Source organism: Fundulus heteroclitus, chromosome 2 (genome assembly GCF_011125445.2).
Source record: "Fundulus heteroclitus isolate FHET01 chromosome 2, MU-UCD_Fhet_4.1, whole genome shotgun sequence".
Taxonomy (NCBI): Eukaryota; Metazoa; Chordata; class Actinopteri; order Cyprinodontiformes; family Fundulidae; genus Fundulus; species Fundulus heteroclitus.
In genome coordinates this window covers 700,997-725,940 of record NC_046362.1, presented here as the reverse complement: position 1 = coordinate 725,940, position 24,944 = coordinate 700,997, and the positions used below count along the sequence as shown (strand labels likewise).

Genomic DNA, 24,944 nt, shown 5'->3' with positions numbered 1-24,944 from the left:
ACACAAGTGAGAGACAGTGTGAATTATTCTCACCTGGTCAGAAACCTGTGTAACCAGTAGTGTGTTTGTAACATGTAACAGATTATCAACTGGAACGATGGTTTGGTAATAGGCTAGTGCCTATCTCTAGCAGCCATTGGGCAAGAGGTGGGATCCCCCTGGACAGGCCGCCAGTCCATCACAGGGCAACACAAATGGTGTTTTCACCCACTTTGTCACACTGATCCTATAACTACTAGACTGAAGGCAGCAACCGACGTCTGGTGCATTGAGGCTGAGTCCACTCCCAAAGGCTAAAAGATGTTAACAGAGCCACATCTGCAAAAAATAAACACGAGATGCTGAGGTCCCCAAACCAATAGAACAAACCCCTCTCCACTATTACATCGTGACATCCTGTCCATGAATGTCCTTCATGTGTTAGTTTCACAATGTACAAAGCCTTCAGCACCTTTCCAAGTCCACAAACTCTGCTTTCGCAATGGAGGACAAGGTGACCGGACAGAGATCCCACATTCAGTCATTGAACTGCAGCGTGCTCCAGTAATAAATGAATGGTAATTTTAATCTTTTGCATGAAAAAAGGTGGAATCCCACAGACATGAAATTAGCTCATTTACAAACATCTGCCTGTTTGATCCACTGACTTGGATTTATTTTGTGCATCTGGGTCTGCTGAGCATTAGGTTTGCCACGTAGCATCATGTGGCTAAAAGGCAAGTCTGTACATGTAACAAACACCTCAGAGGGAGCAGCAGCTCGCAAGTAGATTCCTGTGGGGCTCTCCATTGCTTCTGTATGTCTGTCACTGCTGCTCCTGATAAACGATCTAAACCACTGGATAATAAGAAAGTTTATCACTACTGAAAGCCTGACGGCAATGTAAGATGCTTTACTCTTGTATTGATAGGCACCCATGGTGTACCCTTGCATCGGGCCAGTACAAACTGGGCTCATGTATTCATGGAACAAGTTAAAGGTTTAGTCAACACCAATACTCTGCAAGATGTTTTTAAATATTTAAACATTTATTTTGACATTTGCATCTTATTATTTAATGACCAAGTGACAAAAATAGTGAGCGAGCAGGTGTTACAGCAAACCAGCATGCCACTGTGCTGTCTTGTGTGCATTTCGTCCTCATTATGAACTTCCAGCATCCTCTGCGTCTCTTCCTCCACCACCTCCTTCGAGACGCTGAATCTCCCTCCACAGCGGCAGTAGTATGTGTATTCACAGTCATCTGAAACAATACAAATCTTCAGTGACTACAATAATTTTGATCAAATTACTTGTCTAATTCACAAAACAAATTCAAGTACTATATTAAGATACTGCATTTTTCTGACTATAAGGCGCACTTAAAATCTTTAAATTTTCTCAAACATTGATGGTGCGCCTTATAATCCTTATATAAGACTTAAAATGTCTGGAGTATTGTGGAGTTCCCAGTTTTATAGACCTGCTGGTGAGGCCTCATTAGAGCTTAGATTCACATGTAGATTCACCTGGAACTGATCGCCCCTTCAATGGAGAGTCGTTAGGCTCATCGTTTGCCTGGCTCACAGGAGAAATGTGGTCACATGTATGGAGGTGTGAAATGGGGTGAAACTTGGCAGGAATCAAACCTATTGCTGTGTTGTAAGTTTTTGAAAGTTGAAACCTGAGCCCTCCTCCTCTGTTCAGTTGTTTTTTCTCGCTTTACTTAAACAATAATATAATAATAGTAATATCTTTATTGTCATTGAAACATACATTACAACAAAATTTGTTCTCTGCTTTTAACCCATCACCCTTGGGGAGCAGTGGGCTGCCATGTGCGGCGCCCGGGGAGCAATCAGGGGTTAAGGGTCTTGCTCAGGGACCCAGAGTACAGGCGCAGGGGATCAAACCGGGTACTTGCATCCTTCTCTGAGTGCAATCGCGCTGCTCTAACCACTAGGTCAACACTCACCCAAACTTAAATGGCTTCCTTCTCCCCTCTCTCAAACCATCTGTCTTCTCTGTCCAAAATGTAAACATTTTGGTCCTCAAAAGAGTGTCCTTTGTTCTTGAGGTGCAGGTGGATGGCTGAGTCCTGTCCTGTGGATATAGCTCTCCTGTGCTGAGCCATGCATCTGTGGTGAGGTCGTTTGGTTTCTCCAATATAAAGATAGCAGAAAGTGTGGGAATTGTAGGAATTTGCCACAAGAAATGTAGGCCAATAGTATGCTCGACTATGAAGGGTAAACGTCTGGAGAGTCAGCGCAGCTCACAGTATGTGCACAGTATGCCCGAGTATGTGGGAGCCTTTAGGCAGCACGTGCTAGCAACAATAAACCTAATAAGTTAATTCAATATAAAAGTTATGTTTATTTTGGCCTCATGTTAGAAACAGGGCAGTTTAGTCCAACTACTCTGTCCTACCAACAGAGACAGATAGAGAGCTGTGTACGTGAAGGGGCAGAGTGATATTACACTTGGGAAGAATATTTAGTGCACCTTATAATCCAGTGTGCCTTATGGTTCAAAAAATGGGGTAATAAAAACTGGACAGGAATATGTAAAGTTCTGAATACTTCAACACGGTTTAGATGGAAAAGACTTTCAATGAAAATTAAACTATTAATTCAAACATTTTAGATGTTTTGACTGTTTAATTGGCAACAAGTAATAACATATGTCACTAATTTCAGTCAGTGGTAGTTCTTGCACTTGTAAGGATTGCTGTAACATGTAAGTGATCGTGGTGCACCACCACGGTAAAATAAAAGCCACCACACATCGAGGATAAAGGTTATTTTTTCAGAAATACATGTTAAAAAACAATGTAACGCATATAGAATGTTTATCCTACAAATTATGTTAGGCAGGGGTCACTTCTTTTTGGGCTGTTACAAAGATTCTTCCTTCCAACTAGCTTTCGATTTATAACACAGGATACAGCTTTATAAGAGCAGCCATCTTCTGTCACCCTTAAGCTCTGCTCTCTCCTGTTTATCCATCTGTCTCTTTAAATTCAAATGAAAAATACTTTATTAATCCCAAAGGAAAATTAAAAGCTGGTGTAACTCATATCATGCAGGGTCCTTCAAGGGGTCCTTGTATTCCAAGGTACTTATAGTTCTCTTGAACATCTGTTATTCTCCCTTCTGGGACTGCAATACCCTCTGTGTGGATTACCTTCCCTCTCTTTGTCACCATCCAGCCACATTTGTCCAGCCCGAATGACATTCCGATGTCCCTACTGTAGATCCTGGTGGTGTGGATCAGCAAGTCAATGTCTCGATCACTCTTAGCATACAGCTTGCTGTCACCCACGTACAGAAGGTGGCTTATAGTGGCCCCATTTCTGAGTCGGTCTCCAAAGCCAAAGTTGTTGATTATTTGGCTGAGGGGATTCAGACCTATGCGTAACAGCAGACAGAGGATCTCCTTGGTTTATTCCACATTTGATGAGATTTGTGCAATTGGCTCCAAGTTGGGCTCAAGGGTAGTTTTCCACAGCCTCATGGAGTAAAGACTGTCAATGAAGACTGTCAGAGTGCTGTGGACCTTGTACAGCTTCAGGTATTCTAGGATCCATGTGTGTGGATAAGCTTTTTTGTAGTCAATCCATGCAGTGCACAGGTTTGTTTGTCTGCTTTTGTAGTCTTGGGCAATTGTTTTGTCAACCAGCAGCTGGTGTTTGGCTCCTCTGGTGTTTTTACTCATGTGTTTCTGGGCCTCTGTCATGTGTTGATCTGTGTGCCCACTTATTTTAGCCGCTATGATGCCTAACAGCTTCCATGTTGTGGAGAGACAGCTTATTGGTCGATAGTTGGTAGGGGCCGTCCAGTTCTGGGCGTCTTTCATTATCAAGACTGTTCTGCCTGTGTCAGCCATTCTGGGTGGGTCGCATTCGTCAGCAGTTGGTTCATTTGTGCTGCTAGGCGTTCATGGAGAGAAGTCAGCTTCTTTAGCCCATAGGCTTGGATCATTATATATGGGTCTGGTGCTGTCCAGTTCGTCATACCTGAGAGTCTTTGTTGGAGGTCTGCCATTGTGATGTTCATAGGACTTTGTTCAGGGAAATTACTGTGGTCTGCTCTTAGATCCATTAGTCACTGTGCATCATTGTTGTGTGATGCTTCTTTCTCCCATATACCTTTCCAGTATTGCTCAGGCTCTTGCGTTGGTGGGTTGGCTTGTGTGTTATTACTAAATTGTACACTTTAGCTGATTCAGTGGAGAAAAAAGCCTGTTTATTGTTCTGGCTTCTATCTCTTTTGTGTATCTCTTCAGTCTGGCAGCCAAGGCTTGGAGTCTTTGTTTGGCAGATTGCAGCGCCTCAGGTATGGCCATATGTATTTCTGGGGGATTCCCTTACTGGATGCACCCTTCTGGAGTTCAGAAAGGCTCCATCCAAATACCCTTAATAATAGCTTCTAGCTCTTGTTCCTTGACCTTCCATGGGATCAACAGGAAAGGAGCTTTGAAATGCTGTGCCGAATTTGGACAGCCTTTAACTCCAACGTCATTATGTGACAGAAACGCTCATTGATGATGCAAGTCAAATCCGGGCCTACAGCCTTCTGAAAATGAACTACAAAGCGCTCGCTCTCTTCTCTCTGGACATTTTTGTTTATTTCCATGAGGGAGCTGTGCTGATACGTCATGGCGCACAAAGGATTGCAGGATACATAAAGTGTTCTTAGTGCCGCTAAGAGATGTCGGTAGGTTCCTTGGCAACACTAACCACGGAAAGGAGCATTCAGGCTACTTTTTCAACATCCTTCCTTACTGACTGCACTATTTGGACAACACTTATCATGGCAACCACTGATGCACTTCCACTTTGGCTAAAGAGTCCTTTGCTCTTTTAGGGTATTTCAACTGACCCACAATTTGCTTTCTTTCGGTGTTGCCTTGATTTTCGCTTCCAACCTTCTCTTCCATGGTGGACATTGTCCATTCTGGCCACTCTTAACGTTACCTTTCCCAAACATCTCAAGGATTACAGACCACCAGGGCCTGCAATGAATTTGCTAACTACTTTACTGAGAAAATCCTAAAGATTAGAGGGACAGTTTTTACATCCAAATCAACTCCAGAACCAAAGCTGTATCCAACTGGAACTTACCTTGACAAAATGTCACATTTCAGCCAAATAAACTACAAAAGCTTACAGGAGATCATTCAGCAGCTAAGTTCCTCCTCCTGGTGCCTTGATGTTCTACCCACAGTTTTCTTTAAGAAAGTTTTGCCTGTCATAGTGTCTGACTTGACTCAGATAATAAACACGTTCCTTCTGTCAGGTGTTTTCCCCTAGTCCCTAAAAACAGCAAATATCAAACCACTGCTGAAAAAGAACAATTTAGACAAACTACTACTCCAGAACTACAGGCCTATCTCAAACCTCCCCTTTGTCAGTAAGATTATTGAAAAAGCTGTATTTCAACAATTAAACACCTTATTAACAATGACCGGCCGCTTTGACGTTTTCCAGTCTGGTTTCTGTGCTCACCACAGTACAGAGACCGCCCTTATCAAGGTGTTTAATGACATCCATATAAATACAGACTGTGGAAAAACCACAGTGCTGGTTCTGTTGGACCTCAGTGCAGCATTCGATACTGTCGATCGCTCCATCCTGTTAGAGCGCTTGGAAAACTGGGCCGGCCTTTCTGGTACAGCTCTCAACTGGTTTAAATCCTACTTAAAGGACAGGAATTTTTTTGTATCAGTAGGTAACTTCACATCAGAGATGACAAAAATCACATGTGGGGTTCCCAAAGGGTCCATCCTGGGTCCCCTCCTGTTCAATATATACATGCTCCCTTTAGCTCAGATCATAAAAAACAACATCAGCTACCATAACTATGTGGACGACACACCGCTCTACATCACCAGGTGACTATGAACCAGTTCAGGCACTGAGTAGATGCCTAGAAGAAATCAATGCATGGATATGCCAAAATGTTCTTCAATTGAATAAAAACAAAAACTGAAGTAATAATCGTTGGACCAATAGAGGAGAGATCAAAAGTTAGCACACAGCTTCAGCTAAAAACTACTGATCAGGCACGAAATCTGGGAGTAGTGATGGACTCAGACCTGAACCTCCAAAAGCATCTAAAGACAAGTACAAGGTCAGCTTTCTATCACCTGAAGAACATTTCTAGACATTAACTGGTCTCTGTGTTGGTTACAATAGGGATTGTACTTAGTGCTGTATTCAAACCATCTAGGAGATTCTCTTGAGGTTACTTCCCCTAGCTGACTGTGTGTCTTGGTTCCCCCTTGCTGTAGCATCCACCTAAGTTTCTAGTTGTGAAAGCAGCTAGCCATTTGTGGATATGGGAACACTGAGCTCTCATGAGGGAAGGAAAACTGACATGTATTCAGATTTATTGACTAACATTTTACAAATCTGGACACCTACACATAGGTTTTCATTTACAGTTATCTTACCCCATATTCCCCATTATGATAACAACTGAATCTGGATGTCTAAATGCTGGGAGTTGCAGTCATGTGATTGGCAGATTTAATTGTTTTATCAGGCTATCAAGTACGTGTGCCTAATAAAGTGGCTTGTGTATTTTTCAGCAGCAGTGAATACAGAACCCGTAAGTGCTTGCATAACTTGCCTCAAGGTTTTTTGATGTGAAGGCAACATTTGGAAGAAGGAATATGTGAATGTCCAGAAATATCAAGGAAAAGAGGAAATGTAGAATTTATGGTTTTACTAGTTCTTATTCTTTATTGGGTCCAACTAAAAAGTTTCTTCTCTGACAAACGCAAAAAAAATCAAATTAACTCAAAACTCAATGTGAGAATGTTTAATAACATTCTGTTCCTAGATGTTCTTAATTACACAACTTCTGTTGGGTTACTTAAAAAAACAAAAACAAAAGTAAGCTCATTCCTGAAGCAAAGAGTCAACTCATGCTAGAATCTGGAAGAGATTTCACTGTCAGAAATACATGAAAACACATGTCAGACTTGCTATATAAGGTTTTACCTGCTAATTTATCATTACCTGGGTCCCATGGCATGTCCTCCAGGTAGACTGTAGAATCTACTGCCCAGTTCTGTTTCAGTTCCTGTGCTGGAGAACAGTCAGAGGTATGACTTTAGTATTAAAACAGTAGTAGACTAACCAGATGGACACACATCATCAGAAACGCATCCGACATAAACAGTTAGATGAAACCAAAACACAAACCTTCTCCCCTCAGAGAAAGCTTTGAAAACGGGCAGTAGATGGGTTCCCTTACATGAAAATGACCCATGCTACGCTGCCAACGTGTCAACCAAGTGGCAGAAGAACAAGCAAAAGGACAGTTTAGCGTTTTAGAAGTAAGGTTGTGTTAACAGATCATTGACAAGACTGAACTTCAGCGGACCGATGTGCAAAACTCCTGAAGTTCGCAGACGACACCACTGTCGATGGTCTGATCAAGGACAGTGATACGCTGTACGGAAAACTTGGCCAGCATTTCAAAGACTCGCTCCGTCCCTTCAGGCTTTTGCTTTGTGGATCTGGCAATCTGATACCACCATCAACTTACTCTTATAACGATCTTGTGATACGTTATCTAAAAAAGAAAAATACGTCAAGAACTCGTCGTTTCCTCCGTTTGTGCCCGCTAAGTGTTCGCCTTCCAGTCCGGCGAGCATGCGCGAAAAACCTGGATGAAAACAATAGCAGTGAACTGGTCTATAAGCGACACTACAGCCACCAACTACGCACCTAGAAGGCATTTTATTGTGGACTTAGCTTGGCGATTTTTTTAAAAGCGCTTGCTCAAAGTAGACATGGATCAGCAGATTTGGTGTGTGAAAGAAGATACTGGAAAACATCGTTCGCTTCGCGCATTCTCGGTGTTCTTGAACTGATGTCACACGTTGGAAATGGACGATCGTAAACGAAGGCAGCACTCAAGCGTGGAATACCACAATCGGTGTAAAAAATGCGCAATATTTTATATTTAAACTTAATTTGAACACTTTTGATACATGAATATTCAAAGTTTACCTTGTTCTTGAAGTTATTCAACGGTTTTCAGGATTTTTTTCAGTCCAAAAGTTAGACTAACAGTCCCAGAGTATGGAGGAACAAGTCTACCATAATTAAAAATAAATACAGAAATAAATAAATGCTCAATAAATAAATATGCATACAATTATGTGCCACCAAAAATATAATAAACAAATAAATGTAGGTAGAAAATAAATTATACAGTAAGACAAAATGTATATATCTCCTTTAATTAGCCACTTTATTTATTAATTACTTATTTTTTTAAGTATTTATTTATGTGCATGTTATAATATTTTTGTCTGTTTTTTTCTTTCTTTGTATTTTTTTGCCCTATTTATTTCTCCGATGCTATTTATTTCTGCCTGTCCTTTTTACATTTCTGTTTGTCCTTTTTACATTTCTGTTTGTCCTTTTTACATTTCTGTTTGTCGTTTTTACATTTCTGTCTGTCCTTTTTACATTTCTGTTTGTCGTTTTTACATTTCTGCCTGTCCCTTTTGCATTTCTGTATGCATTTCTGCCTCATTATGCAAATGAGAGGGGCTGTGTCTTAAGGGCTCAACTTCTTCCCATTGGTTGGTTAGCATTTTTACTGCATCGGTCAATCTACATGGCTTTTCCCCGCACTAAAGCATTGTTTAGTAATTTCAAACTCAGCAGGCAGACGTTCAGTGTCCGACCTCTTAAGGGAAGCTGCTAATAGACTGGAAGAATTAGAACGCTGTACATTTGGGATCTGAAATGTTTTTCGGTGGTTTCAGATTCGGCTTTCCAGATCAATAACTCATCAGCAGATGATTTATTCTACAAAACAGACACCTCTCCGCAACCACCGCAAGGCAGACACTGAGCTACAACCGTAGTTTCCTCAAAACGAGTCCGTGGGCCAGAATCTGTGGGACGTCTCCTTAAGAACGTTCGTATGAACTGTCAGGGGGCAACTTTCTTGCACTTGGATAAGTTGCTACACATAGCAGTGATCTCAAAACACCAATGTTCCCACGTTTTCACTTGCACATTAATAAGTTATTGCTGATAAAAAATCTAAACGGTTGCGCTCCGGTCCGTTTGGTCACGTGATTCGATTTTTGCTGCTCAGCCAATCAGATCGCTGTATTGTCAGCTGGGTGCGTCAATCTGTATGGTGTTGTGAACATTTGTTTCCAGACGAAGAAAGCCCAATAATAGTATTTTCTGGCGCCAGTTGGCAAAGATCTTGATGGCAAGGAAAAAGAAATAGCCCAGACCATCCATCATCCATTTTCTAACACGCTTATCCCTGCTGGGTTTGGATCGGTGCCGATCTCCAGCTGTCAATGGGCGAGAGGCTGTCACGAACCAGAGACAGATGGACCCAGTATTCAACCAGACAAGCAGAGGTTAGGTGAAAGAACATTTATTTACAAAAATGCAAAAACAAAAACAGGCATCAGGCCAAAAAGGGGAAGAATGTGTCTAATAACCAAAAATAACAAAAAGCAGTCACAGATGAAACTATCTACAAAACAGAGGACAGGCTAACTCAAAAATCCAAAGATAGGTCTGATCAGGAAACAGGCGGGCAGAATAAACTCAAGCAGTGGTCAGTTAAACAGGCAAATAAACGTGGAACAGGGAATGCTGGACAAGACTCACTGATAGGGATTGGAAAGACAAACAATGATGTGGCAGATTGCAGGTGGCAGAGGCAGGTATAAGTAAGGGAGTGATCAGGTGAATGGAGTGAAACTAATTACTGACATGGGTGGAGCTAATCGGAACAGGGAAGTGCTTGGGAGTAAACTGAAGCCGATTGGATGGTGACTGGTGAAGGGGAGTGACAGGAAGACAAAAGAATGCTGGCAGGTGAACTGAATTTAGACTGGTGACAGAAATGGTCTGAGCAGGCCGGATAAACTTATAACCTAAAACAAAAAACACTAAGACAGAACCAAAAATAGAAACTGAACTTAAGGCAGGAGAATGAAGTAATTAATCCAATACAAACAAAAACTATAACCAAACCCAAATCATGACAGAGGCGGGGTTTAAACTGGACAGGTCGCCAGTCCATCGCAGGGCAGAAATAGCCCAGTCTTTTGCTCATTTTGCTGTGATATCACCAAGACCTGCTGCGCTAGGATAGCACAGCCAAATGACTTATCCCCGGCAGAATTTGGATCCCCTGCGTCGGGAGTGCATTCAGCTGGAAGAATGAATCCAGTCAACTCCGCCTCATTTCCAACCGGCGTGGAAATGAAGATGTTTTACTTTTCTTAACGAAATATAGCAATGGTGTCGTTACATTATCGTTCAGTTAGTGGGTTAAAACTGAAAATGTAACACTTGTTAGTACGATTATAAGGGATTGCTATGTCGGTTAAAACTCGATTGATCACTCAATATAACACGTTATGAGAAAGAAAACGGCTCTGTGGTCATTTCCACATGTGTCACAAAAATATTAGCTTTGTTATTAGATTGTCGCATGTCTGTCTGCTTAAACCAAAAATCCACCTTCATGAGTCCATCACAGCTGTCTACTTGTTCGTCCTTTTTCTTTTTCTTTTTTGGTAGCTAGACCCGCATGAATAGATCATATAAAGCGGATTTCACGTGTGATCAAATAAACACTGAATAAAAGGTACAGCCAAAATTATCAGATTTAATAAGATTTTAATTCAACCAAGAACCATTAGAATGTGATGTTTAAAAATATTTAGACTTCACAAAGCTGAAGGTTAAAACTTTTATTGCTTTCAAACACTCTCCCGACTCAGGGGATCCAAATTCTGCCGGGGATAAGTCGTTTGGCTGTGCTATCCTAGCGCAGCAGGTCTTGGTGATATCACAGCAAAATGAGCAAAAGTCTGGGCTATTTCTGCCCTGCGATGGACTGGCGACCTATCCAGTTTATACCCCGCCTCTCGCCCATTGACAGCTGGAGATCGGCACCGATCCGAACCCAGCAGAGATAAGCGTGTTAGAAAATGGATGATGGATGGTCTAGGCCATTTATTTTTCCTTGCCATCAAGATCTTTGCCAACTGGCGCCAGAAAATACTATTATTGGGCTTTCTTCGTCTGGAAACAAATGTTCACAACACCTTACAGATTGAACGCACTCAGCTGACAATACAGCGATCTGATTGGCTGAGCAGCAAAAATCGAATCACGTGACCTCTCGGACCGGAGCGCAACCGTTTAGATTTTTTATCAGCAATAACTTATTAATGTGCAAGTGAAAACGTGGGAACATTGGTGTTTTGAGATCACTGCTATGTGTAGCAACTTATCCAAGTGCAAGAAAGTTGCCCCCTGACAGTTCATACGAACGTTCTTAAGGAGACGTCCCACAGATTCTGGCCCACGGACTCGTTTTGAGGAAACTACGGTTGTAGCTCAGTGTCTGCCTTGCGGTGGTTGCGGAGAGGTGTCTGTTTTGTAGAATAAATCATCCGCCGATGAGTTATTGATCTGGAAAGCCAAATCTGAAACCACCGAAAAACATTTCAGATCCCAAATGTACAGCGTTCTAATTCTTTCAGTCTATTAGCAGCTTCCCTTAAGAGGTCGGACACTGAACGTCTGCCTGCTGAGTTTGAAATTACTAAACAATTCTTTAGTGCGGGGAAAAGCCATGTAGATTGACCGATGCAGTAAAAATGCTAACCAACCAATGGGAAGAAGTTGAGCCCTTAAGACACAGCCCCCCCTCATTTGCATAATGAGGCAGAAATGCATACAGAAATGTAAAAGGGACAGGCAGAAATGTAAAATCGAGAGACATAAATGTAAAAACGGCAAACAGAAATGTAAAAAGGACAGACAGAAATGTAAAAACGACAAACAGAAATGTAAAAAGGACAGACAGAAATGTAAAAACGACAAACAGAAATGTAAAAAGGACAGACAGAAATGTAAAAACAACAAACAGAAATGTAAAAAGGACAAACAGAAATGTAAAAACAACAAACAGAAATGTAAAAAGGACAAACAGAAATGTAAAAAGGACAAACAGAAATGTAAAAAGGACAGGCAGTCCATCGGAGAAATAAATAGGGCAAAAAAATACAAAGAAAGAAAAAAACAGACAAAAATATTATAACATGCACATAAATAAATACTTAAAAAAATAAGTAATTAATAAATAAAGTGGCTAATTAAAGGAGATATATACATTTTGTCTCACTGTATAATTTATTTTCTACCTACATTAATTTGTTTATTATATTTTTGGTGGCACATAATTGTATTCATATTTATTTATTGAGCATTTATTTATTTCTGTATTTATTTTTAATTATGGAAGACTTGGTCCTCCATACCAGAGGACCCAGGTTGATAATGGATATTAGGAACAATCCAACAACATCTTCCTCTTTTATCTTTTGTAGAAATGTGTATAGACATATTTTTACAAATAATTATTTATTTTTTCCCTTTTTGTATATTTGAACTTAAAATATCTTCATTGAGAGCAAAGTGGAACCGAAGTAAACTTTGTAAATTAAATGCCAAACATGGCAATAAAAGTTTATTCCGATCTTGGCTATGTGCTTAAGGTCACTGTGTTAGACAATGAATAATCGCTTTAGTGTGGGGTAATTTTTATTTGTAATGCACTTTACATTTCCAAGAAATCTCAAAGTTCTAAACTTGATAGAAAAGGCCCGATCTTCCCATGGTCCGGAATTGAGTCCGGGGAATGTGTAAAGGGTCAGTGTTCTATGAACAGAGAGTGTGTGAAGGACAGTAAAGGGTTAGAAACTCTTAAATAACATGTGACATTACCATGCAGGTACTGCAAGGTAAGCAGAGAGATTTCCACTCTCGAGCAGGCTTTTAGAATCTTACTATATTTTGCTGCTTTCATCTTACCCTCTATTCAGAGTAGTTCCTCAGGTTGTGAAACCGAAAAATATCCCCACAGCATGATGCTACTACCACCAAGCACCTGAGTACATAAGAAACAATTTTTTGTCAAACTGTAGAATTTTGTTTTTCCTGGTCTATTTAGCTAGTCGCTCAATGCAATTGATCAAATTTTCTCAATGAGTAGACCGGGCAAGGGAGAGCCCTCGTGCCCCGACGGGACATTTGCAGCTGGATACACTTTAGACTCCTTTCAGCAGGGGAGAATTATGTGTCTGTCAATTTTCTCGATCAAGCATGTTGAAGATGCGTACATAACTAGATTTATGATAACAGGATTTCTGCTTTTTGGAGCTGGCGGTTACCTGGCATATCGTCACATTTGGAAAATCTCAGCAGCTGTTCTGGCCATGGTGAGGCTGCCGGGAATGTGTGAAGGAACTAGCCAAACACAAACCTTTACACAGAGGTCTGTAAACTACTTGTTTAAAATCCTTGTTTAATTTATCCTCTGACAGACACAGTCTACAACAAGACCTTTTATGTATAAGTTTGTTCCATTTCAATTCCAATCAGCTTGATTGACCACAGGTGGACTCAAATTACATTAGACAAGCATATCTGCCTCAGGTCGGCAGACAGGTTACTGTTGGTAGTCCCGAAGCCAAAGAGGAAGATTAGCTGGTGAGCAAGCGCTTTCAGTTGCTGCCCCTGCAAATCAGACGGGCTGACTCACTTGCCGTTTTTAAATCTTCTCAAAAGGTGGAAAGGGTATTTATGTATCTTATTTGTTTTTAATCAGTGTACAGCACATTAAAAACAACATTGTTGACCAAAGTGCTTTATAAATAAAGTTGGATTGTATCTAAAGGATGACCAGGAGAACCCAAACAAGCCTGAGTGGCATACCTAAGGCTGTGAATATTTATGAATGCATTTTTTTGTAGACTTTCCATTTTGGACTAATTTGGGTAGAATTTCCACAAAAAAAGTTTTATGATGTTAGTATGAAGCTTTAATTTAAATTTAAATTTAAATGCTTTAATTCATTTTGGAATAATGCACCAAAACATAATTGTGAAAAGGTGAAGTGCCATGTGTAATTTCTAGCTGCACTGTGTTTATATGAACAGACGGGTTGTGAACATTGATAGAGGGGAGGAAAATGGACAGACTGAGGATTAAAAAAATGGACAGGTGAAAACACAGATGTTCACACCGTTTTTTTTACAATTCACTCTTGAGGAAACAGTGATTATCAAGTTGTACAGTTTGATAGTGATAAATACTTTGAAGCACTAATAATGTATGCTAAATTTGGTGCAGGTTTTAATTAGCTTCACACTAAGGTAAGAATAATGGCTGCTAAACTAGTGATAATTTGCACTATAATCAATGGTGAGGGGCAGCACAGTAGTGAGATCTTTAGCACTGGTGTGTCTCACCAGGAAGTAGAAATGTCCCTGGTTTGAATCAGAGAAGGAGTGGGGGTGAACTATTGTAAGGATTATCTGGGCTTTGTGAATATAAGATTGTGCAATTTACATTCAGACTTCCATTGTGATATTTACCAGAAATAAAAAGATTAACAAACGATTGCTTAAGTCTGTGGAGTACTGGGTAACAATATTCCTCAATTATTTAAGCTCCTTATACAAAATTATTTGATCCGTCTTTATTCATACCAACCAAACCATGTGTCATCCCATACAGAAGTGCACCACTGAGCAATCTTTGATAATGTTAAATAAATTGTAGAAATATTGCAAGTGTTATTGAGTACAGAATTACACATGATAAAGGTAAAAAGAATTCTGTGTTTTTAACTTTATGAGGACAAATGATTTGATCCAAATGCCAGAATGGATCAGAAACAGATTCTAAATGTAATAAAATTAAAACTGAATAAGGTTATTTTCATGGTTTGAGTTTTGTCTGGCTTCTTTTCCTGTTGTTTTTCGGTTCATCCTCCTGTCACTCAGCTCACCCTCCCTCTGCAACTAGTCTCACCTGTTGGACACTAATTAGTCAGGATTCTCATTACCTGTCAGGCTCCCTTTATAAGCTCACCTCAGTTTGTTCTTCGTTGCCAGCTCTTAAGTTCAGTTACTCCAAGACATGCCTGTCTGCTCCTGTCCTCCCGTCTTGGTTCCCGTCTCGTCAGTTTAGTTCCTGTTTTGCGGCGCTGCTGGTTCTGTTCCTACGTCTTCGTCTTCTGGTCTCTGGTTGTACTCCTTTTTCTGCAGCAGCCTAGCTCTCCCATGTCTGGACTATCAGCTCCGCTCTGTACCTGCCGGCCAGCTTCTGCACCCTACAACTCGGCTCGGTAATCGACTCTGGTTCTTCATGTCATCCATCATCCACCGTGTGCAAAAAAACTCTCTTCAACCAGCTCTGTGTGTGCGTGCTGTGTCTGGTATTTGCTAAGGTTCTATCTATGCTTTGTCTTTGTAAAAAGAAATAATAATTATAATGTACCAACAGGAATTTGTCATCCTAAGCAAGGACAAAGTCTTTGTGACAGATAACGGCTCCAACGTAACAGCAGCTTTCAAGGATTAAGTCAGAATCTCCTTTGCTAGCCATAATGTCAACTTGATCTTAAAATATGTATTTGACCACTTGGATGCAGACAACCCAGCCCACATTAAGATAATAAAACTCTTTAGGGACACAAAGACTCTTGTCACACACTTCAAGAGAGCAGGGTAACAAAACATTAAATCTCTTCTTGTATCTAATTATGAATCCATCCATCCATCATCTTCTGCTTATCCGGGGTCAGGTCGTGGGGGTAGCAGCTTCAGTAGGGAGGCCCAGACGTCCCTCCCCCCAGCCACTTGGGCCAGTTCCTCCCGGGAAATCCCAAGGCGCTCCTAGGCCAGACGAGAAGCATAGTCCCTCCAGCGTGTCCTAGGTCTCCCTCTGGGTCTCCTCCCGGTGGGACGTGCCCAGAACACCTTACCAAGGAGGCGTCCATGAGGCATCCTAACCAGATGCTCGAGCCACCTCAACTGGCTCCTCTCGACGTGGAGGAGCAGCGGCTCTACTCGGAGTCCTCCCCGGATGACTGAGCTCCCCACCCTATCTCTAAGGGAGAGCCTAGACACACTACGGAGAAAACTCATTTCGGCCGCTTGTATCTGGGATCTCGTTCTTTCGGTCATGACCCAAAGCTCGTGACCACAGATGAGGGTAGGAACGTAGATCGACCGGTAAATTGAAAGCTTTGTCTTTTGGCTGAGCTCTCTCTTTACCACAACGGACCGGTACAGTGCCCGCTTCACAGCAGATGCAGCACCAATCCGCCTGTCGATCTCCCGCTCCATCTTCCCCTCATTTGTGAACAAGACCCCAAGATACTTAAACAAAATTATTTTTTCCTAAAAGACAAACAAAAAGAGCTGGACCAGTCATTGAAGCAAGCTGTGGAGACAAGGTGGAATACCAGCCTAACAATGCTCCAATCTGTTAATGATGCTCTGAGGTCTGGTAAGCTGCATGAGATCCTGCTCCGCCAAATAAGCTCTGTTACCTAAACAACATAGATTGCAATGTCCTTGAGAACATCATCAAACTCCTGAAACCTTTTGATGAGGCTACCAGACACCGCTCTACTGAGCAGACACCTACCCTTCACCTTGTTCTCCCAACTAAGGCGACTCTACAGAGGGGTCTGTCGATCCAGGATGGAGACAGTGCGGTTATGAAAGAGGTAATACAATACATTAGTGATTTTTGTTGTTAAGGTGGTGGTGACTGATGTTGTTGACAGGAGCTTGGCACTACCCAGTAACAGACAAATAAACAAGAAAATAATTATGTGTTTGATGTTGACCAACACAAAGTTTAGGCTAATTATTGAATAAATTCACAACTGCTCCATGAGTAAAGTCAAGCACATTGCCTGTCTGCTAAGAACTCCATAATAATGATGTTGCATATATTATCATGATGATATCAATGCATGTATCATTATCTGATTTCCCTCCGCCTTCCATCGCTGAAAGTGAAGTTAACCCAGGCAGTGGAGTTGAAGTTCAAAATCCACCAGTACCTTAAACTAGCCACAGCTTTCTAACCTAGTTTAAGGAGTTTCTTGAGGAAAACTATCTCTGTATGAGGAGGTCATCAACAACCTGGCAGCACTCAGAAACATCAGGGACAGAGGAGAGGGTGACTAACACTAGCATGTACATAGCACTCACAGGGCAAAAGGAAATAGCTAGATGCCTTTTTATTTTGGGCAAACATTCTCACATACACACACACACACGTGTGTATTATCTAATAGGTCATGTTTAATATAGGTAAGACCTGTGTTAGACGAATATATACTTTTTGGACCACGAACAACTATATTGCAAATGGCAATGTTCCATAACAATTTATCTTTTTGCCCTGAAAGGTCACCCCCGTCCAGCTCATCCACAAAGCCACAGACGTGAATAACTTCTTTGCAATATGTGTCGTAGAGGAGGAGATGAAGAGGACAGTGGCATTGTGAAATCACGGGGTCACCAATTGGTCCTCCAGTATATGACTGGCTCCAACTGGACACCCTTCCAATCTCTTCCTGACTTCTGGAAAGAACAGTCAGGTGGGCAAGTAGTACCAGTTGCCAAGAGGCTGCTAGCAACCCCAGTAACGAGTACTCCTTCTGAATGGAGTTTCAGTGCTGCTGGAAGACTCAGGAGACATTACACCCTCAATCCAGAGAATATAGATACACTCTTGTTCCTACAAAGCAATATATGTTGTTCCTGGACTCATTATCCAAGAATGTGTTTAATGTTCAATGAATGTATCGGTTCTGATAGTAAACCCTAATTATTTTGTGGATATTTTCTTGCAAATGGACAAATACCAATATGCTTGTACCATGTCCAACTTTTCTTTTCACAAAACTGAGTTTTTGAACCATTGAGGTACATTATCTAAATTGTGAAAGTAATGCCTTTAGGAACTTTTTTGTTAATAGAGTATAGATCTCTTGCTAGCTGCATTTTCCTTTAGTTTCAGCAATTTGAAACAAAAGTAACATCCTTGTTCAAAGGAAACAAATTATTAAAAGGCTACATTGTACATTTTGTTTATTCAACTAAGATAGACATGGTCTGTTTCCTTGTTTGTTATTTTATTATTTATTATTATTATTTTTACTTTAACTGGCTAAAAACAGGAACTTAACTGACCCTTCATAGAAATCCAGGTTCAATGTATTGCCAGAAGACTTAATGAAGTAAACAAAAATGGGAGTGGCACAGGAGCGGGAGTAATTTTACCAGGAGAGGGATGGGACAGGAGTTTTCTTCTGTGGGAGTGGGACGGGACAGAAGTGAAAATTCATTCCCGTGTCACCATCTAATAGGTACCTTTCACAGTTGAACCGATACGGTACCTGGGAATCGATACCAGTACTTAACAGTGCCTATTTTCAGTACTTTTAGAGTCTTTATTAATAAACTCATTACTACATAAACACATACATTTTTCAATTAACATATTTATTTCTCAATATATAATCTAGGTTAGATCTAGACATTAACTGTATTAAATAATTTAGGAATTTTAATACATTGCCTGAATCCACAGCACAAAACAATTTTTTACCAATACAAAAGTTATCAAGGAAGGAAGGAAGCAAGGTAGGTAGGCTGGCTGGCTGTGAGACAAGGCTTAAAGAAGTTTGAATGGGCTCACAGCAGTGGTCGCCGCTCTCCCAAGACAATAACGTCGGATCGATTGTTGCTTTCAGAGGAAGTCACCAAAAACAGAAAAAAAGTCTGTAGAGTTTTCGCTGGTTGATCTGAAAAGTTGCTACATATAGTGAGAAATTCGCTAAATTGACTGCAGTGACCAGGTGCTTCCTCAGAATAGAAGTTTTCCTGTCACTGGCCTTGTACCTCACAAAAATTGCAGCGAGCGTAATCTACAACACATTTTGAAAAGTGGATCCATACTATCGTCCGCTTTCTATCAGCCCTGCTTGCTTTGTTTACTGGACCAGTGGCTACTACTGTCATTATGCTCTTCTGCATTCAAGAGCAGGGTACCATCATACATCCTGTACAGATTTGTACAGAGTGCCCCTCAATGGAGACACCTCCCCAGGCCACCACTGACCCACCACCAAACCGATCATGCTAAACAATGTTGCAGGTAGCATAATGTTCATTGAAGCTTCTCCAGACCCTTTCACTTCAGTCAAGAACTCTGAGTGAACCTGCTCTCATCTGTGAGCAGAACAGGGTGTCAGTGCAACACTGCCAGTTCTGGTGTTCTCTGGTCAAACGGCAGTCAAACTCCACAGTGCCTGGTAGCGAGTACAAGGCCTACTAGAGGATATCTGGCAGCCCTCAAGAAATCTGGTTTTAATGGTTTAGTCAGAGACATTCACACCAGTAAACCCACTGAAGGTCACTTTGTGGAGTTCTGGACATATATTCATCCTGTTCCTCCTTGCACAAAGGAGCAGATCTCTGTCCTGCTGATGGGTTATGGACCTCCGATGGTCCAGTCCAGCTCTCCTAGACTGATTGCCTGTCTCCAGGAATCTACTCCAGGCTCTTGAGATTGCCCTGGGAGACCTTCTGCAAACCTTCTGGCAAAGGCCCATATTCATGCACCATCCTAGAGGAGTTGGACTGCCTGTGCATCCTCTGTAGGGTCCAGGTATCACCTCATGCTACCAGTAGTGACTATGACCCTGGTCAAATGCAAAACTATTGAAAATCTGGCCTAAAATAAGGAGGGAAAAAATTTCTGCGGTCTCCAACTGCAGAACCATTTGGTTCTACTCATTGTCGCCCATTTAGTGTCCCTGTTATTAGTTTTATTAAAAACAGAACAGCCAACACTGATTAACAACCCCCTCTACTGTTGATCTGACCAGATCAATACTCCACAAGTTTAACTGGCTTTATATTGCTGATTGAAAAGCGACCCTTTTATTCTTTTGAGCAGTGCATGTATGCGTCTTGAGTAAAGCCTAATGTAACAATAATTAAGAAATGTAAATTGAGATGCTAAACCTCACCTCTCCTTTGCATGTCATATTGTCTTCTTGTAGTCTGGTCACCAAGAATCTTCCAGGCTGCATCAATTTCAAGAAACTTCTTCACACCAGACTCTGACCAATGTTCATCTCCAAGACGGTCTGGATGGTACTGGACACACACACACACACACACACACACAAGGAAGACAGAGTTTCAGGCTAAAAAGAGAAAAACAGAGCAGTTTTCCCTTCACATTTGATGGTCAGTGGATTCAGTTCTGAATCCAAAGAGAAGGACCTCTGAGACATTGAGACCACAGAAACAAGCAGTGTCAAATGGACTTTCAAAAGGTTTCTCGGCTACACCACAAATACTTCACCAGTCAACAACCCCTCCAGCTAACAAAATGGGGTTGGTTGTGACCAAATACACATTGCTTGACCCAACTGTTTTCCCGTTCTAACTAAGGCTTTTTTTTGGCATAGGGACCCAGAGGATCCCAAACAACTTGCTCTCATGAGTTCTACAAAACATTCCCTCACACTTCCATGAGTTATTTGGAAATTCCAAATTATTCATTCAAATCTTGAAAATCTACCTTTCAGGGCAGCAAACAATAACAGCCATCTTTGAGCAATTATTGACCTTTCACTGACAGGATCCGGTATTATCATGCTGCTTCCTGTGGAAGTGTTGCTATTACGGTTCTGAGCATAATGACATTGGTTTAATAAATTCATCTCATTCCTTTGTATCAAGTGAGTAAATTAGGCTCCTTGATAAATACAAATGAGACATTCATGACTGATAAAAATAACATTCCTTTAAGAACACTGATGTGATCTGAACATATAACAAATATGTTCTTCTGATTTCTTTCGGTAATGAGCCAGGTTTTATGGGGCTCTTTGACTACAGCTGTAAAATAATTTTCATGTTCCGTGAGGAGCCGATGGAACAGGAAACTAGCTAGGAACCAACAGGGACTGCTGGATAAAGGAAACGCTCATTAGCCACCTGTCTCTAACAATACAGCTAATTTTCTTGTCAGGATTCAAGACATGTGACAAAATACTGGCAGAACATTAGCTCACCTCTTTCTGGAAAATAAAAAAGGTAAAATATATTATTTCTGACTTTACAGTTAACAGCAAAGTAGAATGTAGGAAAAATGGCTTCCCACCTACACTACAGAAATGTATAAATGGCATAAATGTAAAGGAGGAAGTCGGTTTCAGCTCAAATTGCCAGAGGTTTGTTAAAAATCATTGGTGAATAAACAGCATTATGAACGAGGGAATACTGAGCTACATTCCAAATGCTGAACATCTCTGAGTTCTGTTCAATCCATCATCTGAACACGGAGAAAGGATGAACCACCTGCAGCCCTACCAGGACATGGACGTCTACCTAGACTGACAGGCTGGGGAAGGAGAGCATTAATCGAAGACGCAGCCAAGAGGTCTGTAGTAACTAGCTGCAAAGATCCACAGCTCAGGTGGGAGAATCCATCTACAGGACAACTATTAGCTGTGCGCTACGCTGACCCGGCCCTTATGGAATAACAGGAAGATTGCAAAGTAAGCCAGAGGAAGACCTCTGCCGTTTGCCACAAACCATGTAGGAACACAGCAAACACGTGAAATAATGTGCTTTGATCAAAAGAAACCAGAATTTAACTTTTTGGCTTACATACTTTGTATATCAGAAAACTAACACTGTTGTCAACACACCATCACCATGGCAAAACATAGTGGTGGCAGCATCATGCTGCATGGATGAGTTTTTTCAACAGGGACAGGGAAGCCGGTCAGTGATGACGGGAAGATGGAGGGAACTACGTCTAGGACAAACCTGGAAGAAACCCTGGTAGAGCTGCAGAAGAGTAGAGTGGCAAGGAGGATGCCTTCCAGCAGAACAAACCACCATAAACACAGCCAGAACCAATGGTTTTGATCCAAGCATATTCAAGTAGGGCTGGACGATAATTCAATGACAATATATATTGACCAATAGACGTTTATCGATTATAGATAAAAAGGGTCAATAAGAAGTTCAATAAAATAAAGTTTTCTTTCCTTTTGCACTCTAGTCATGTAGGGGAGTTTTACAGTCATTACATCCTCCCAACCAATCACAAACGCAGACCCATGAATGCTCCGCCCCCTTTAGAACGGAGAGAGCAGTGTTCTTATTTTTAAACTTGAGGTTTTGAAAAACACTTGGTTGAATAAAGGATGGAGTTTGAATTCAGTGTACGTGTGTTCTGCATCTAAAAATAGGTTGCTAAGCCATCGTGTAAAATGGCCAGGGATGCACTTAAAATATATATATTTTTAATTGTTTTGATAATTTATGATATTCAAGTACTAGAAAAGCCAAGTCCAGCCTTTAAACTCCGTCTAATGTAACTGAGTTTGAGCCATTTTCCAAAGAACAATTGGCAAAGGGTTCAAGTCAGATGGCACCACCCCCAGAATAATATTAAACATTTAATATTAAATCAGGAGAGCTCTGCTTTATTTCCGTTTGGATGGAGCACCTTCCTCTGTGACCTGTTGAGCTTTAGATGCAGTGCATCAATGTTGTTTAGGTCTATTTTGGTTGGATGTTGAGGGTCTGAGTTTCTGGCAGCTTGGCTCCAGGTTTCTAGTTGGGGTCTGACTGATGCATATGATTGGTTCTATAAAGACGGGAAACGCTAAAAAAAAAAAAAAAAAAAAAAAAAAAAGCAGGGACCTGCTGGATGAGAAGACTCCAGCCTACTGCAGTATGCGCCTGTAAATCTGCTTTAAGATCATATTAAAATGCTTTAATAGTTGTCTTGAATCATGTCATCGCGTTGCTTGTCTTTTTTCCCCTACCATGAAGAATCACGGTTGGGAAGTCACAAAAAAGGGAGTAAAGCGGTGGACAGAATGCGATAATCTGGGGTTAAACTGAGTGGACAGGACCAGCGGGAGCGGTGTTCTCACCTTCAGAGCCAGCTGCTGGTATCTGTGTCTGAGCTGCTGCGGGGAGTCGGAGGGGCTGGCTCCGAGGACAGCATACAGGTCCTCCTGTTCCGGATCACACATTCCTGCAGACCATTTGCCTCCTTTCACCAGGACGAAGCGACGTTGGCTGCGGGCTCCGGAAGCGGAGCTTCTCGATAAACTGTCCCCGACAACTCCGCCTCAGAGCCGGAACCTAACTCGACCTGCGGGGTAAAGTACGTTCAGACCCGTGTTATCAGCCCCAAACACGAATTATACCCTGCTGTTGTTAAACCAACTTTAGCGGAAAACCTACAAAAGAGCCCAGAAATTATCAAGAGGAAGGCGGCATGTTGTACGTAGTTGTTTTGAATTCCGCGAAACGAACGCCAGGCTTTATAGTTCCGCTGACTGCGGTTAAAAAATAGTTTGGTTCCAGTCGAAGAGCATTCAACCCATTCAGGAAGGTTTGAAAAACAGATGTGAATATTTGTGAAAATTAGAATATATATATATATATATATATATATATATATATATATATATATATATATATATATATATATATATATATATATATATATGGATCATTTCAGAATGGCGGGTACATTTCACGTCTCCCACAAAAACCTTTGGTTATTTCCCCCTAAAAAAGTCTTTACTGGATCTGTTTTAATTAATATTGCTAATTATATTGAATGTTCACCAATAATAATGTTTGGTGAGTATTTTAGGCACAATTTACATATAAAATATTCATTGAATGATTCCCACCCCACCAATTATTGACTGTCTTCAGCTTGTGATTCACATGTTCATGTTGAATTAACATGAAATAATTCAGAATAATTTGCAGTTTTTTGTGCTAATTCTACAAATACTTATACAATCAGTTGCACAGAGTATTTATTTTCTGTAATACATGGGATTTCAACATTAAAAATATATATTGTTTATCTGTCCCTATGATCTGGTCAACTCTGTTATCACTGTTATAAAACCACATAAAAAACCCTACAGCATTCAAATAAAAATATGTGACCTGCACCCAGTGATGTCACTTCCTCTTGCAGAAAAGATTTGGAGGGAGCTATGGTATGTTAAACTTTCTCTCTCATTAATTTGTACAAAATGTTGAGAATACACCAACAGTAGATTAATTATATGTCAAATCTGTTACTATGATATTCTTGTGAATATGTCCATCATTTTTTTAAACAATTATATGATGAAAATTAATAAAATTATGGTTTTATTCATGATATGTGGTATCTGGTTTTAAGCTAGCACATGGAGTTAAAGCACAAAATGGTGGAAAATGTCAACTCTGTTATTGTCAACTCTGTTACATGTGTCACAAATTTTAATGATAACAGAGTTGACAGTGACTAACAAAGTCAGATGTTCCCAATCACTTCTAAGCATTTTGCTTTAGTTTATACATTTATTGTGGGTTCTGGGTAATTTTATTGTACAGGCAAGATTTCTGATATCGCTTTTCAGGTCAAGAAAATGTTATTATTTTTGTTCTTGTTAGGTGAAGATGAAGGTGTCAGCAGCAGAAAGGCAACGGCAATACAGGGCACGGCGAAATGCTGACCCTGAAAGGAGGGCAGCAAATTTGGAAAAAGACAGGGAGAGATGGAAGAAAAAGAGAAATGCAGGGTTAACCAGCACAGTGGCTAATCTGAGTGAATGGGAGCAGAGGCATACACAGAGGTATTGGAGAGAGGCTCAGCAGAGGTGTAGAGTAAGAAGGCAGAGAACTTTTGAAACACCTAACCTGACACCTGATGTATTTCGCTCCGCCTAGCTCCACTCACATACATCTGTTGGGCTGGGCCATATCAAAACTTCTTGCATATGATTGGATGAGCCACTTGTCTGTCATCTTTATCGACGTGCTATTTCAACCACTCAAGCTGAAGCTAACCTGTGATGCTGTGAGAGCGACGCAGGAAAATGTGTTTGCGGCTCTAGTGGCATGCGTTTTATTGACAGTGAGCTGACTGGAAGAGGGGGAAAGACAGGCGGCAAAGCGCCACGGGTCGGAGTCGATCCCGGGCCGATCGCGTTGAGGACTAAAGGCCTCCTAACATGGTTCAT

The 24,944-nt window shown here is 41.0% G+C and overlaps 1 protein-coding gene across 3 annotated transcripts; it reads right to left on the bottom strand.

Annotated features, from left to right (window-relative positions):
- Positions 1-1,007: 1,007 nt before the first annotated feature.
- On the bottom strand, positions 1,008-23,253 carry dnajc24 (DnaJ (Hsp40) homolog, subfamily C, member 24). 3 transcript variants are annotated; one of them, XM_036145421.1, is made up of 5 exons: positions 23,155-23,253; positions 22,839-23,062; positions 19,902-20,031; positions 6,986-7,072; positions 1,008-1,243 (listed from the first exon to the last, which is right to left on the bottom strand). In XM_036145421.1, exons 2-5 carry the CDS (start codon positions 22,938-22,940, stop codon positions 1,029-1,031), a joined length of 534 nt encoding a protein of 177 aa, XP_036001314.1. In that variant the 5' UTR covers positions 22,941-23,062; positions 23,155-23,253; the 3' UTR covers positions 1,008-1,028. The 3 variants fall into 3 exon arrangements, with proteins under 3 accessions (XP_036001314.1, XP_036001307.1, XP_036001318.1); XM_036145414.1 differs by having other exon boundaries at positions 22,839-23,212; XM_036145425.1 differs by having other exon boundaries at positions 7,004-7,072; positions 22,839-23,204.
- Positions 23,254-24,944: the final 1,691 nt, after the last annotated feature.